General features: G+C 39.2%; 2 protein-coding genes across 3 annotated transcripts; both read right to left on the bottom strand.

Annotated features, from left to right (window-relative positions):
• Nucleotides 1–61: 61 nt before the first annotated feature.
• Nucleotides 62–8,978, bottom strand: LOC104778631 (myosin-9-like). Its single transcript, XM_087508194.1, has 38 exons — nucleotides 8,419–8,978; nucleotides 8,133–8,261; nucleotides 7,908–8,051; nucleotides 7,686–7,831; nucleotides 7,445–7,601; nucleotides 7,289–7,347; nucleotides 7,045–7,204; nucleotides 6,822–6,971; nucleotides 6,583–6,719; nucleotides 6,358–6,504; nucleotides 6,171–6,272; nucleotides 6,028–6,085; nucleotides 5,831–5,932; nucleotides 5,693–5,730; nucleotides 5,483–5,609; nucleotides 5,237–5,407; nucleotides 4,976–5,107; nucleotides 4,717–4,826; nucleotides 4,583–4,643; nucleotides 4,286–4,463; nucleotides 3,960–4,165; nucleotides 3,752–3,871; nucleotides 3,373–3,471; nucleotides 3,067–3,288; nucleotides 2,803–2,942; nucleotides 2,583–2,694; nucleotides 2,436–2,483; nucleotides 2,084–2,335; nucleotides 1,838–1,993; nucleotides 1,540–1,746; nucleotides 1,307–1,450; nucleotides 1,150–1,220; nucleotides 950–1,049; nucleotides 824–880; nucleotides 686–742; nucleotides 463–543; nucleotides 293–375; nucleotides 62–189 (listed from the first exon to the last, which is right to left on the bottom strand). Exons 1-38 carry the CDS (start codon nucleotides 8,419–8,421, stop codon nucleotides 66–68), a joined length of 4,590 nt encoding a protein of 1,529 aa, XP_087364320.1. The 5' UTR covers nucleotides 8,422–8,978; the 3' UTR covers nucleotides 62–65.
• Nucleotides 8,979–9,140: 162 nt separating this feature from the next.
• Nucleotides 9,141–14,989, bottom strand: LOC104766996 (serine/threonine-protein kinase EDR1). Of its 2 annotated transcripts, none has more exons than XR_015595088.1 (13): nucleotides 14,394–14,969; nucleotides 13,590–14,012; nucleotides 13,116–13,219; nucleotides 11,919–13,033; nucleotides 11,636–11,676; nucleotides 11,112–11,180; nucleotides 10,562–10,720; nucleotides 10,397–10,475; nucleotides 10,199–10,297; nucleotides 10,034–10,102; nucleotides 9,860–9,909; nucleotides 9,576–9,752; nucleotides 9,141–9,486 (listed from the first exon to the last, which is right to left on the bottom strand). XR_015595088.1 is itself a non-coding variant. In XM_010491001.3 (13 exons), exons 1-13 carry the CDS (start codon nucleotides 14,820–14,822, stop codon nucleotides 9,402–9,404), a joined length of 2,841 nt encoding a protein of 946 aa, XP_010489303.1. In that variant the 5' UTR covers nucleotides 14,823–14,989; the 3' UTR covers nucleotides 9,141–9,401. The 2 variants fall into 2 exon arrangements, 1 of the variants encoding a protein (XP_010489303.1); XM_010491001.3 differs by having other exon boundaries at nucleotides 10,562–10,662; nucleotides 14,394–14,989.
• Between the last annotated feature and the right edge of the window lie 56 nt (nucleotides 14,990–15,045).

Genomic DNA, 15,045 nt, shown 5'->3' with positions numbered 1-15,045 from the left:
TGGTGTGTAATGATGTATAATGGTGGTAGAGACAAAAAAAAAAAAAAAAAAAAAAAAAAAAGAGATCAATCAGAGACTGGTAATAAGAAGCTAAATCCTGAATTCTCCCTGATTAAAGGTGGCGGTTCGATATCCGCAATTTCAAACCTCTCCATCGACTTTGATAAGTCATCAACCGAGAAAGGGATGCTGCAACATCATTTAAAATCACACCACACAGTTAGAAGAAGACGTCATCGATCAACTGCCCCCGAAAACGAAATCTTATTGTTAGCTAGTAAATGAAGTAAACCTGGAGTCGTCATCCAAAAGGAATGAGTTGCTAACAGCATTGTTCGAATCTTCTGTCATTAGAACCCTCATATTTGCTATCACCTATGTAGAGGGAGATATATATTAATTAGCTAACTAAAGGATATATAATCACACAGATCAGATCATCAGTAGCTTAAGGTGGCTCACGTCCGGGGAGACGCTGTGAGTGCCATATTTGTCATCCCAGTACATCGTACTGATCCTGTATAGCTGCTGTATGCTTAGTACCTGTCCACAGTTTCAATTTATCAGCAAATGCAAACTACAAAGCTCAGACCATTTATGACATTTGTAAGCAAATTGGCAAGTGTTTCATATGGAATGTTGAAGTGAGTCGAATCATATTGGACTGAAAAAAACTTCAACTTACCGGGCAAAGATCATGGCTGATCTCATCAAGATTTTTCTTTGGTTTTTGGTGTATGACCTGTAGTTGGAGCAAGCGTAAATATGGTTTACCCTCATGGGACTATCTTTAAGGTTTAGATAGAGGATAAGGAAAGATTACCAGAAACCCAATGGCCTGTCTGATATGCTTAAGCTCATCCCATGAAGAACCAGCATACTGCAATTGTTGTTGTTAGTTTTGTTTTTGTTGAGTTATTAATAACAGAGTGAAAACTAGGCGAGTTACCTCATCTGTTGCCTTGAAACACCAGTGTTCCAATTCAGACAAGCCAGCTTTGACGTACTCGCCATTGCTAAATGAACAACATTCGCGTCTCAATAAAAGACTGTTGGGGACAACAAAGGAAACATTTGATTAGTAGAAGATAGCTAGCAATGTTTTGAGTATAGAGATAATAGTGTTTTAGATACTTATGAGCCCCCAACCTGTTAAACAGCTGAACATTGATGAATGAGAATATCTGCGTAAACACCTTACGCACCAAGAATGAAGGAACCTAAAAAGCATAATCAGGAGGTTTAGTCTCAGGGCAATCCAGAACTTGTTTATATATAGAGGAAATGAAATCATGAAGGAACTCACATTGTTTGATTTCAGAGTATTAAGGAAATTTGTAAGGCTCTTGACAATTCCTTGCCAGTGGGCAATCAGTGCTTGCTGAGCTGCAGTGTTGCCAACGGAACGAGATGCTCCTTTAACTAAACTTGCCCTTGATGTTCTTGGCGCCTATTTGAAGTTGCAGACAGACAAATTCAATTAGCGAGGTAAAATTCATTTTGCCCTGGTGAACGTGGTGGCTATAATTAACGGCATACCTGAATGCACAATCCAAGGAGTGGAGAAATCTCTTTCTTCAAGTTATCCCGAATCATTCCATATATCTTTTCAACATAAGCTGTGAGTTGCTGCTTAAACAATAAAGCCGGATATTTTGCTTCAACTTGTCTTAAGGTATCTGCTCCACCTCCCGCAGTACCGTTTATCATGGCAAGATTTACACCTGGGGGTGCCCCGCGGAAGCTCTATAATGGACATTCTCAAATTTAAACTTATAATGAATCACGAAGCTTTTGCTACATTGTGTTGATGGATCTTAAACCATATATAATATACCTGAGACATCCTTCCAAATAGAGTGGCAGAAGATGAACGGCGGCGCTGTGGAGCCATCCCAGCTGCACCACTAGCTTTGAGTGTGCGCTGGAGGAGTAAGAGGAGTGTTGAGGCATTGGATAACCAATAGGCCAATGTATTGTTGTTATCTTGAGTCTGAGAGATCAACTTTCACAAGGTTACTACCGGATACACTTGCAATCACAATTAAATACCTAAGAAAATTAGGAAGCTCATGCAAATTACCTCAATAGCATGGCCTATTGTTTGAATAATGCGATCAAAGACACTGGTTCTTTCGACTTCAAATGACCTCCATTGCAGTAGGCATTTGTAAATGATACATGCTGTGATAGGTCTGTTCCCCTGGAAACCCAAGTGTTGAACAATGCAGCGGATAAGTAGCTCGTGATTTTCTTGCTGCTTCTCGTTTAGTGATTTCTGTGGTTTATCTTCCACTTCTGAGGGATCTCTATTCATTGAATGGCTATGCAGATCCTGAATCAAATTGAAATCCATTTCTTCACCATGAAATCAATCCAAAACCTAAATACGAGTCGGACAGACGATCCAGACCAAATTAGTTTAACATATTTACCAAGTTTGACCTTGCATCCACTGCAAGATGACCACTCTCCGAACCTCTCTGTTTTTATTAAACAGATGGTTAAGTCATCAACTTCAGGCAAAAGCAACAAAGAGATACATGAGGTTTCATTTATTTAAATTTACTGTTTTAGTTTACCTGTAAAATGGACCGGGAGCGGCCAGAGAGAAATTTATTTGGTGCCATGGAGACAGCTTGTTGCCGTAAGACTTTATTCTCCGATTCTAAGTTGCTGCACTTTTCCTCCATCCTGAGATCACATTATCTTCTTGTTTCAGCTCAGAGGAGAATGAAATTACCCGCAGAATCATGCTGAACAGAAAGATATCAATAACTATACTTAATGATATATGCTTACCTTGTCAGGGATTCTTGGAGTTGCTGACCTTTCTTCTCTGACTCTTCCAGTTTTTTCCTTTTGTCTTCAAGAGACTCTTGAGATTCTTCTAATTTCCCCACTGCATCATCAGCCCTTTGTTTCTCGTTTTCTAGAGTAGCCTGTTGCAACACAAATGTTTACTGATGCTAAGTATATTCACATGTAAAAATGAATGTAAATCTCAAATTTAGATGCAATTGAAAAGTAATATCAGATGCCATGGATAGCCACTGACAGCAGTACCTTTACACTCTCCAATTCCTCCGTCATTAATTCAATCTTCTTGGTATCTTCAACTAAAACTTGTGTTTCCGTAATAACAGGAGGAGCTTCTTCAGCGGCTTTCTTTGCAGCTTCGCGTTCCTTCACAAGCAACGCATTTGTTTCTTCAACTTTCTTCCGCATTTCCTCGAATGAACTCTGAAGTTTTGCTATCTCCTGAGTCTTTGCTTCTTCTAAGTCACCCTGAAAAATTAGTTCAGTGCTAGACATTATACATCTACTTCCAAAATGATCAGTTACAATGATGTTTCTTTAGCAAATACGTACCCTCGAACGTTTCTCCAACTGGACACGGTATGTGAGTTCTTCGACTTTCTTTTCAAGCATATCCTTTGCCTCTTTAAGTGCTCCTGTTTCCCTTGAAGCCTGAAAATAAGAAATGTTGTTGCATAGTTAACCGAGTATCCACAATCATAACAGCAGCAAATCTAATGTGTAAAGCAGTCACTTAGTTACTACGAAAGAAAAAAAACAAAAAAAAATTTCAGTTTCAGCTTCAAGAACTCTTGAACTAAAATCCTGATTTCGAAAGTATTTTTCAAAAGACTAAATTCTTGCCGATGAAAATCCCATCTCCACATAGGCTTTTGGAAATGTGATGAATCAGGAGTAACGTTATTAGCAAATCCATATAATATAGTTGTACCATTTTGAGCTTCCTAAGTTCTCTCTTAGCAAGTCTGCCTCTCCATCGTGTTTGAGATAGGATCACTCCATTTTTAAGCTTTTTGTAGTACGAGATTGCTCTGTGACTACGCCACTGAGCCTGTCATTATTAACAGGAAACTATGCGTTAATGATCATGAGATACCTAAGATAATATTAGAGCGTGTAATTCTTACAAGAACAGAAACCTGAACAATTGTGGCAGCTTTTGTTTGCTTCCTGAATCTGAATTGTTTACGAGCGGACATTGCTCTTAAACCAGTCTGTACAACAAGAGAAGCTACATGGAGCTTTTTATATGATTTTCTAGAACAATATCTCCGACCATTCTTCTGAATTTTCACAACAGCAGCTTCTCGTCTCAAATTTTCGTAAAATTTGCAGGAAAGCCTCCCTACGATATTTACAGAAGTTACATAAATATTTTCAATATTCAGCAGATCATTCTTTACTGTGACAAAGTTAATGCCCTTCTAAATTCCACAGAAATCGATTGAGCAACTAGATGGCTCACCTCTACATATAGCCTGAAGAGATATAGTGGCCTTTCTCAGAACCATAAATCTTTTCTGAGCCTGATGAGTTCGTATACGTCTCTGAATTTTTTTTGCAGCACTACTTAGCACCTCAGCCCTTCTAGCGTCAAGTTCAGCCATGTGACCAGCCCGTAAGAAGACCTTTGTTTTACCAATCTGCATTATCCAAAGATGTTTTGCATATGGTTTAAGTACAACTCTGCTGTCACTGAACCATATCCCATTGCAGCACCAATACTATACAATTGGTTCCATAACACTTGAGGACCTGTTACCTGGTATCCTTTGAGTCCCATGTTGTCCAAGATCTTTTGGGATGCTACCTTCTCATCGAAGCTGTTCAGGAGAAGTCAGAAAATCTGTAAATAGTAAAATTTGATCGGCTAGAGAGAATGGTTTTTTTACTTACTTCCCTTCCAAAGCAGCAGGAGATAGAAGTCCAAAACGGTTTATGAACTCAAAGAACGGTTTACGAGTTGGATACCCTGCGCAACTAATTCTGATCGCCTCTAAAACACCCTGGAAAGACAACATGAAGGTTCTGAGTTAGATTAGTACATACTTTTGTGTCATTACTTCGCAGGAAATTTTTAACATGAAAAGGTTTTTTAGAACCCATTATGTTTAGAACAAATCCATTGTCAAAATATTATCTTATTTTTACTTACACCACATCGAAGTTGCTGCATGATGTTCACATTCTCAAATATGGCAGGCTTTAGAAGATTGTTAGGCTTCACACATCTGATGTAATGAGGCTCAGTAGAATTTAATGTTTCCATCAGTTGCTGGAGTTGCATCTGCATCAACCAGGACAATAATTACTTGTAACATCTACTTGTTGTTAAGAAAATATTAGTCTTCTCGAGTAGTTTAGCCATTCTTCCTTAAAACAGTTAATGCTGAACATCTGACATAAGCTTTGGTACCTTAAAACGAGAACCAATGGATGAAAACTTTGAGGATTTAGATGTTTCTTCCGGGAGTGGAGGGAAAAGACCCACAACAAAAGGACATTTGGAAGCCTCCAGCAAATCTTGGTGTTCAGGGATCACATAATCCTTGTTTTTATCCAGAAATAGTTCAGATTGATATAGAACCTGAAAATTTAGAAGCCATGAGAGACCTGTGTGTGTTTACAAAGTGAACTTTCTTCGAAGGGAGAAAGAACCTACTTCTCCAGCATAATGAGCAACGGCGAAATCTGTTCGAGAGAGTTTTGGTTTGACAAAGCGCTTGTGGGTCTTGAAAGTCTGATATAGCTTGTTTGCAAATGTATCGTGGGTTGACTTTGGAAACATGCTGAAAAATCACAACTTGTTAATTCAAACCAAGAACATAACACTTCTTCTTTCATATGGAACTTGTTTGATATTTAACAATACCAAGCTTCATCTAGGAGAGCAACAATCCCACCAGGCTTCTGCAGGTGGAAAAGAAATAGTGAATTGTGAGACAAAAATACAGATATATATAAGGGGTTGCCTCGATAAACATTGTCCTTTCTTGGTTAAGAAAATGACCTTTTCTATAAGGTCGAGAACATCTTGATTGTCCACAAATTCAATGTAACTCCAATCTATTGCTTCTTTTGTGTACTCTTCCTGTTCCATCTTGAAAACGTGCTGAAACAGCAAAAAAAACCAGAGTATTCAAAAAGCTTATTTGAGAATCAGAGCTGGGATTGATAAACCTTTTGCCACTACAATCAAGAACCTACCTGATTGAAATGCTGCTGCAACTTCTCATTAGTGAAATTGATACAAAACTGTTCAAAACTGCAGCAGAAGTGTATTAGGCTATTTAGCAGAGGATGATGGAATGCATATTTGTGAGCCTTTGACAGCGTAGAGATTCATTTACCTGTTAGTTTTGAAGCTTTCAAATCCGTAAATGTCCAGAACTCCAATTAGAGATCTAGAATTGGCATCTTGTCCAATGGAATTATTAATCTTGTCTACCAACCTGCACATTACTAGAAATATTCACTTAGCATAAAATATGTAAATATCAATTATTTTGATCTTGTCCCCTAAAACCAACCACTTACCAGTCGAACAATCGAGAATAGACTGTCTTAGCGAGACCGTCTCTGCTGGTCACAGCACTCTGTGGATCAAGACTTCTCTTGATAACTTCCTCGGGTGTGATCATAACACGTTTACATAACGCATCTTCAAGTGCCTTTAAATCACACCTGTAACGAGACTTACAATTAGCTTTCCTCAACTGATAACACATTTTAGAGGACTCCTAAGAGACGAATGTTTTTTACATGAGAAGTTCCGCTGCAGTTTTAAGATGAAATTTCGCCTTATCATCCTTGGGAACTGATGAATCCACTTCTTTCCCCTTAGTAAACTCGATGTTTCCAATATGAAGAATCGCAGCTACCACTCTGAAAATTGCTTCCTGTTGATACAAAGGCAGAACTAAGTTCTTCATCAATAAATAAGTGCAGGAAACTAAACTGAATATGCAACATACTAATTGTAGTTTCTTACACAAACCGACCTGTTCCTTCTCGCTAATTCCAACAATATCCATAGCTCTCCTTGTTGCAAGATAATCATGAGCGTCGCTTATACCAACAAGCTCGAGGCACTTGGACTGGTTCAGATAATGAAAAGTCTTTGGATGACCGAGCTTGTACTTTTCGATTTCCTGCTAGTTCTATCAAGTCATATGGCTAGTTCTCCAGGAACAAGAAATATTCCAATAACTTAACCAAACTTACCTCCTGTGGTGCGGCACAAAGAAGGTAGAAGCAGTGGTAATTGCGCTCCGGATCAGAGATTTGACACACACGAGACCTCTCTAGAAGATAGGTCCTTATAGCAGCTCCAGAAATTCTTCCTTGCTTATCAAATTGAATTTCAACAAATTTACCAAAGCGACTGAGCCAAAAGCATAGTAAACAATCAGTTAAAGTCCCAACATTAGATATAGAGGTGCACTATTATAACTAGATTTTGCATCACCTTGAGTTGTTATTCCTCACAGTTTTTGCGTTCCCAAAGGCTTCAAGGACAGGATTTGACTGGACGCAGATATTACAAACAATGTAGTAGATTAATCTCGACTACGGACCATACATATATTAGATAATCACAGAAAAGAGAGAGAAAAGCCATTACTTCAAGAACTTGTTGTTCAACAGTCCGTCCTTCTGTAACCGCACGACCTCCCAAGTATGCGAGGTATCTCATAAGCATCTTAGTGGTTTCAGTTTTTCCTGCTCCGCTCTCGCCACTTACGAGAATGGAATTGCTTTTTCCCTCATTAATCATGGCCCTGAGTGTATAGATAAAAGGGCGTCTTACATTGACAACAAATATATGTAGATCATATACTACAAATAAGTATATCAACAATCACCTGTATGCAACATCAGCAACTGCAAAAACATGAGGGCTTAGTTCTCCAAATGGTGCTCCTTTGTATTGTTGCATCATATGGGCATCGTAGATGTGAGGCAATCGTTGAAATGGATTAATCGCGATAAGGATGTTTCCTGTGTATGTCTGTCATTAACAATTATAGAATAAGGTCAAGACAGACAATAGTAGTAAAACTTAAGATAGTGTAAGAGATACTAACATAGATCTCATTAAGTTCATATCTGATCTTCAGGTTCTGAAGAACACCAGGTTCATGCAAGTAAGAGAGCTTTGTCATGTCATCGACACCACCAGCAGGAGCTTCCACATCCTTTGGGTATATCTTTGACAACTTTGCAGTAACCTATACAAGTCAACAACAGAGAAATATAACTCAGTTTTTAGGATTACAGTAATTACAGTTTTGGCGATTGAGATGACTGGCCTTCTTGCCAGTCGTGGCTTGTATCACAACTTCTTGTCCATTGATCTTTTCAACCTCACCATCAACCCAAGCAATATCTGGGTCTTCAACCCAAACATGAGAACCTACAATGATATTTACTGGAGTTCCCTGCAGTTTAACAAAAGCAAGAGAGTGTTGATAATGCTAAGGAACAATATGAAACGATACGAGGAGAGTGTTGAGATGCTTCTACATTCACATCATCAGATGAACAGAACAATTTTTAACATGAAAACCTAAGCAAAGTAAGACGTTTACACCGTACCATTATCCAGTATTAGTCTGTCTTTTGTTCTTCACAATAATCCAATCCTTGGGACATTTTACCGCAGTGAATTGTGATGAGGTGACTTATTACGCAAGAAATCTACGATCTGCAGATTCCAAGACAAACAGACAACACCGGATATTCGGACAAACAAACTCTCATGAAACTCAATCGATTACACTTTTTCCCGAAACAAAAGAAAACAAAATCAACCCACAATTTCAAGATATCCACAGGGAAAAGGGTCACCCTGAACAAAAGCAAAACGACGGAATCGCCAGAAACTGAAACGGAAGCATGAGATTTGCCGCAATCGAGATCGAGAGAGAGAGAGGAGAAGAAAAGAGGTGAAAGAGTGATTGTAGGAGGAGTAAATAGAAAGAAAATAAAATAAAATAAAACACAGAGAAGGAGAGAGAGAGAGAGTGTGACATTGTTGTTCGCCAAAGGGAGGAGGATTCATCATCCTTGGACTTCGGTAGGTTTCTTTCTTCCCCATGGAATTCGCGCCAATTCCTGGACCTTAATCACTCGCTGTCCTCGCAACACTACCACTCTCTCCCTCGACACTCGACACTATAATAAGTATTATTATCGCCCCAAAACAAATTATAAGGTGATGTAAAGGTTTACCTAATATAATAACCCTAAAGTGAGTTTGGAACTTCAACTATCGTTTGGGCTTTATCTTATAATTTTGATTGGTAACAGATAGCGTAAAACCATCAATGAACCTGATTATATTAATGGAGAAAAAAAAAATTATATTTTCGGAAATATAAGCACAGCATAGCGGCTTTTTCCTATAGCAGCAAATACACCAAAACATAGTGTACATTGATTTCATTTACATTCCTCAATATTATCTAGGCTGGCTTATGTGTGTATTAATAATAACTCTGCGCAGCACCAGAGGCAATATACTCTACTATATGATTGATGATTAACCACTCTCTTTCACATATTCACAGTTTTGCCAATTACTGTGGTGAAGGAAGCACCAGCCGGTTCAAAGGCTTCAGCACTTCCGTCAGCTGAGCAAAGGATGGCCGCAGATTCGGATCCCTGCCCAGACAACAAAAACATAAATCAACCGACATTATTCACTTGGTCCCAGATTCTCGGAGTGTTTTCAGTTTTGTTTCATCACTTACGTTTGCCAACATTCCAAGATGATCCTTCCCACCACAGGATCAAGTTCCTTTGGGATCTCAAGCCGCCGATTCTGGAAACCAACTGCTCCAACTACTTGCATTGGATTCATTCCTCGCCATGGACATCTCAATGTTGCTAGTTCCCAAAGTATTACCCCAAAACTGTATACATCACACCTGGGGAAAAAAACCAGCCACCATTTTTTTCAATTCTCCTTGGGAAAAGGTGAAAATAAGAGTAAAGTAGAGCCAAAGTACAGAACTGAGCTTCTAAGCTAACTCACTTTTCATTTGATGGCTCATTCCGTAGAACTTCTGGAGCCATCCATTCGGGCTAGCAAAATTAAGAATGCATGTGATCAGAGAAATAAGCCAATACCCCCAAATTACGAGCATGCCAGCTGGAAATTTGGATGTCTATCAAAAAGTAGTGACATCAAGGAGATTTGTGTTCTCACCGTTCCAGCAGTTGATTTTGAGGATAAAAAGGTATTGTGCTTCAAGCGAGACAACCCAAAATCACCGACCTGCATGGTGAATGAGATAAAAACAAAATCTAATCATATGACATCAGAGTAAACAAGTCTATTACTTGGACAGCTTCGAAAATAATGTCTACTTACCTTAACATTCCAGTTGTTATCAACCAAAAGGTTTGGTGTTTTTAAATCACGATGAACAATTGTTGGTGTGCTGGTGTGTAAGCAATTCATCCCCATTGCCTGAAAAGTAATAATGATCTGAAATTTAGTGATGACTATTTTAAACTAGATAAGCCAGCCAGGGGACATGGAAGTTGATATATGGATCTATTTTTATACCACGTCAAGAGCCATTTTTATCCGCCGCCGCTCATCAATCTGAGATTTGGGCCGATGAAGAATTCGATACAAGCTTCCTCTACAATTATAGAAAAACAGAAAAAAGTCGTTGAGTGCTCAAAATCTCATATGCAATTGATTTCATAACAAGACGATGGAACAAACCTTGGCAGAAACTCTGTGACGATGGACAGGTTTGGAGGACGAGTAACAGCCCCAAGGAAGAATACAACATTTGGATGACGCAATCTTCGCATGATACGTACCTTCAGATAGGGAGTATTGAATATAAGAGTGGGAATCCAAAGGCAGGAATATAAGCGGCTGCAACGTATGCCATAATGGTTACAACCAAAATAAATAAACGAGTAACCTCCTTCAACAGAAATCCCTGATCCCACGAATTCGCTTTGAGAATCTTATGAAAAGGTTCCAAAGGCTCCTCACTACGATGGATTCTACCCATTATGCTTACATTCGGGGAAAACATAACAATATAAACTACACACAATCATTACTAGTGATAATTTGATTGTGCCATCCAGATACTGTCCAAGTTAAGAAGTGAGATCATATAAAAAGGTAAGCTATCCCTTCCCTGATTGGCCCCTCTTGTAATGAGGATTCTTGACCTAATTTAATATCCTCATTTAATATCGTAACCACTAGCAGCTAAGAATACTAGTAAAACAACGCTAGTGAATTTATGGCTTACTTCGCTTCTGAACTCGGCCAAAGCAGCACCTGAGAAGTCCTGGTCCAAAAATTTCTTGACAGCAACTTCCTAAATCCAACCATAACAAAGAAGCAGAAAAATAAAGTTGAAACCTTCCACTTTTGTGAAGAAAATCAGCATGGGCAGACACAGAAGGTCAGTTTAAATCACAAAAATTATTGAAAATTAACAAGACAAGAGCTACTACTGATGAGAGAATGCAAAACAATACCATGGAGGCCCCTGATGCATTTTTCGCTAGTGACTGAAACAAGCTATCTAAAAGTGCTCTTCAAATACGATTCACTTTAAGAACACAATCACTGCTTTGACTATTAAAATAACCAAACATGCATCTAGACGCTGCAACTTAGCTTTTTGAGCTCAAATCATTAAATCTAGTCTTTAAGTCTTCTAAGCATTAACAAATCCTACAGGTTAATAACTTTTGAAGTTCCAGATAACAGCCAGATTGGTGCTCCTTAATCTTCTGAAGTCAACTGTAAGGTTCTAAAGAAACTAACCGTGCCATTCCAGTCGGCATTATAGACCTCTCCATAGGAACCTAACCACAATAAAATAAGCATTAGAGCAAGTGATTTCCAAAAAAGCTATATGCCACCTAAAGTGTTAATGTCATAGCTATTCTAGTTAAAAGCAAATGTAGATGGTAGAAAGGGACTATGCTATAAAAGTTTTCTCCCAATAGATACAGTACTAACTACTTGCCGTCAGAAAAAGAAAGAAAAAGAATACTAAGTAGTTTAATATTTTAAACATGTTAAAATAAATGGCAGATCACATTACCTAATCCTATTCTCTCCCCAATAACAAGATCATTCCAAGGAATTTCACATTCACCAACATCTGCATCATCAAGAACTTGAGGATCATTCCGGTAGGTTGTGGAATCAAGAGATGAACTTGTACTTTCGTGATCCTTAAGCCTCAGATCACATCCAGTAGATATGTCATCACTTGTGTACTTTCTATGATCGTGGATGTGAGATTCATCCTTTTGGTGTCCATGTATCACAGGAGCAGCATTATGCTGGAGATCTAGTTCATTGTTGCTGTTTCTGTTCATATCCTCCACCATACTTGGTGTGAACTGATTTCCAGGGGATGTGAAGGATGGTATTGCAGCAACCGGTGACACAAATGTCATATTGTCTCGGCCAGACACATTTGACGGAACAACTCCATTGGAGCTCGAGGTAGCATATGAGGAATTAGAATTTCCATAACGAGGTTCACGGTGGAGTTTCGGGAGAAGATTTTCCATATAACTATTCTCCTTTCTCTTTGGGGCTTCATTGCAGCTGTAATTCTTCCACATCATTGGTGCAGGTGATCTACCAACCAGAGGATTATTTTTTTGTTGATGAAAATCATCAATTCTATTCAAACCTGATTTAGTAGGCATAAACAGCTTGTCAGCTCCCTTATTTTGAAATGGGTTCAGGTCTGCGAAAAGATTTTGCGGGTCTTCCTCACTGTTCTGATTGTATGGAACTATATTCAGATTCGTTCTTGAACAGTCATTTATGGCTCCTCGATTCCCCTTTGCAATTGCTGTAAAGGATATGTTCTCCAACTGACTAGAACTAGGTATGCTAGAAGGTGAAGCGCTCAAATCTACGTTCCGAAGTGGTCCCAACTTTGGGGTTGAGGAATCTGTCCTTTCAGCCTCTGGCCTTCTATTCAAAGAAGAACTATTGTGTGCCATAGAACTCTGACTACTGCCTTCACCTTCTGACATCTTTGGCGCTGAATGCTTGAAGTCATTTGACAACTGGGCTGTAGGAAAGTTGTTTCCATGTGCATGTGAGTTATATGACTCAACGGTATAATCCTTACCACTTGCAAAATCAGCAGGTATAAGCGTCCCAGGGTCTGTCATAAGATCAACCAAGTACTCTCTGAAAAGAGAGGAGATATGTTACATTTTTGCAAAAAAATAGTTTTTTTACTGGAATCATAGTGAAAAGGTCAAACAATTACCTTTCATCTTCCAGTCTTATTGTGTTCACAGCATCATCCTCGTTACCTGTGTAGTGGCTACCTTTTACCAACCTACAAGGTAACCTGACACTATCTGCCAAAACCTACATTGGCAGAAGTAAACTGTCCACGATCAATTTCCATAATTATCTACTTAGGTGCGAAAAAAATAGTTGTAGAGATCTGATTTAGGCAAGGCTGAAGGCAATCAATTAACTCAGATTTACTTAACAGAGATCAGTTGAGATTGAAGTACCACAAGCAGTGACTCAGGGCAGAATCCAACGCAAGAGGTTCTCATTAAATTTTAAAAAGAAAAGGTTTAAAACTTTTAATACACACAACCAAAAAAGCTTGGTATTCAGTTCACAGCGCAAGGAATTTGTTCAATAATTCTTCACATATGATTTCAATACTAGCCACAAGTATGATAAACCAAGAGAGTAAATCCAAGAAGAGGATTTGGAAAATTACCTTGAAAAGCAGAGCACGATACCTTGAGATACCAATATTTACAAATCCAATAGGGAATACACAAGTATTCAATGCTGCCTTGAACTCGCTGCTTTTTTCAGTCCACCTTGCCAATACTGTATTGGAATCTTCAGCAGATCCACCCATATGCTCTGTGACAAGTTCAGCCAGCCTCTGTACCAACACACTAACACTGGTAGTAGGACAATCCAGCGCAATGCATTGTGCAATCTGTAGCAGCTCATCCAGGGAAGGATCAATAGGTCGATTTACAACTACAGCTTCAAAGCCAGGGGTTCCATGATTGCTTTCAAGATCTTCCAGCGATGGCATCTCTCCCTGCTTTGTTGAGTCTGTGGATAGACTGTACACATCGTAGAAACTATCGACAACTTTCTCCTCATAGTCAAGCACTCCATATTCCTAGGAATCGTTCAAAACATGTTATTCATGTAAGATCATGTAGGCACTAGGCAGTACCAAATCGCCAAGAAATTTGGCCCACATAATTACGGTATATTAAAGCCTTCCTTTCTATAAAGGCTTTAATCTTCAGAAAGGAAACAAAGCTAAGACGGTGCAACAAAAACAACAAAAATCACCAGACAGAAACCCTATTTAGCATACATATCAGTAAAGGAGCAATGCAATTCAATCTGAAATCAATTAGCTATGGAATCCAGTAATGCAATAAGAATACCCACAACCATGGAATGTTAAATTCCGCTTGAATTCATTATGACTCGAAACACACACAAAGAGAGAATTCAGCATTTCCCTAGATAACAAGAGAAGAAGACTAACCCAGTACTGTCTCGATAACCTCTGGGCCACCACCTCCGACGAATCCCTCCTAGAGTCCATCCGTTGATGGCTTCCTAAGCTCAACAACGTGGCCGCTCGGATCTGATGCTTCTCCGGATCCTCGCTGGACAGCGAATTCGAAGCACTGATCGCTAGGGCTAACTGAACTTGATACTCCTCCTCTGACGACATGTAATCGGCACGGTTGGAAGCAGTAGTAGGAGAAGGAGAAGTCATCGAAGAAGCAGGTGCGGTCACCGGAACCGTGTCGGCGACAGAAGAAGGGGTGGCTTGAGGAGGAGGAGGAGGATTAGCAGAAGAAACGTGAATCCGATTTTGATCGGATGAAGGAGGAGGAACAGCATCGTTGGTTCGATTCAGCTGCTCTTGATTCCCACCTCTGTGTAGCTTCTTGAAAATATGCTTCATCGGTCTCTCTTTTTCAGATTCTTCTTCTTCCGTTGGTCAAAATCAAAAAAAAAAAAAAAAAGTGGTGGGAGTGACGGAAACGAAACTTAAGCCGGCGAGTTAAAAGGAGGGGAAGGGACTAAGTTTCCAGGATTTACGATTATGCCACTGTTTTGACCTTTTTTGTTAATTTATCCAATTAAGGTGAACCATTAAGGAGAAAATGTGACACGTTGCTATCGGG

Source organism: Camelina sativa, chromosome 3 (assembly GCF_030686135.1).
Source record: "Camelina sativa cultivar CO46 ecotype springtype chromosome 3, ASM3068613v1".
NCBI lineage: Eukaryota > Viridiplantae > Streptophyta > Magnoliopsida > Brassicales > Brassicaceae > Camelina > Camelina sativa.
The sequence above is the reverse complement of the archived record's forward strand: the minus strand, read 5'-3'. Positions and strand labels throughout refer to the sequence as shown.

What these genes read in the sequence shown, in the direction of transcription:
- LOC104778631 (XM_087508194.1), bottom strand. An exon ending in TTTGTGCCGCACCACAGGAG is followed by an intron (nt 6,972 to 7,044) that starts GTAAGTTTGGTT and finishes TAGAACTAGCAG; the next exon opens with GAAATCGAAAAGTACAAGCT. An exon ending in CTTTTGGATGACGACTCCAG is followed by an intron (nt 190 to 292) that starts GTTTACTTCATT and finishes ATGATGTTGCAG; the next exon opens with CATCCCTTTCTCGGTTGATG.
- LOC104766996 (XM_010491001.3), bottom strand. Translation starts at nt 14,822, where the DNA reads ATGAAGCATATTTTCAAGAAGCTACACAGAGGTGGGAATCAAGAGCAG. An exon ending in TAAAAATGGCTCTTGACGTG is followed by an intron (nt 10,298 to 10,396) that starts GTATAAAAATAG and finishes ATTACTTTTCAG; the next exon opens with GCAATGGGGATGAATTGCTT. An exon ending in CAAAATCAACTGCTGGAACG is followed by an intron (nt 9,910 to 10,033) that starts GTGAGAACACAA and finishes TAATTTTGCTAG; the next exon opens with CCCGAATGGATGGCTCCAGA.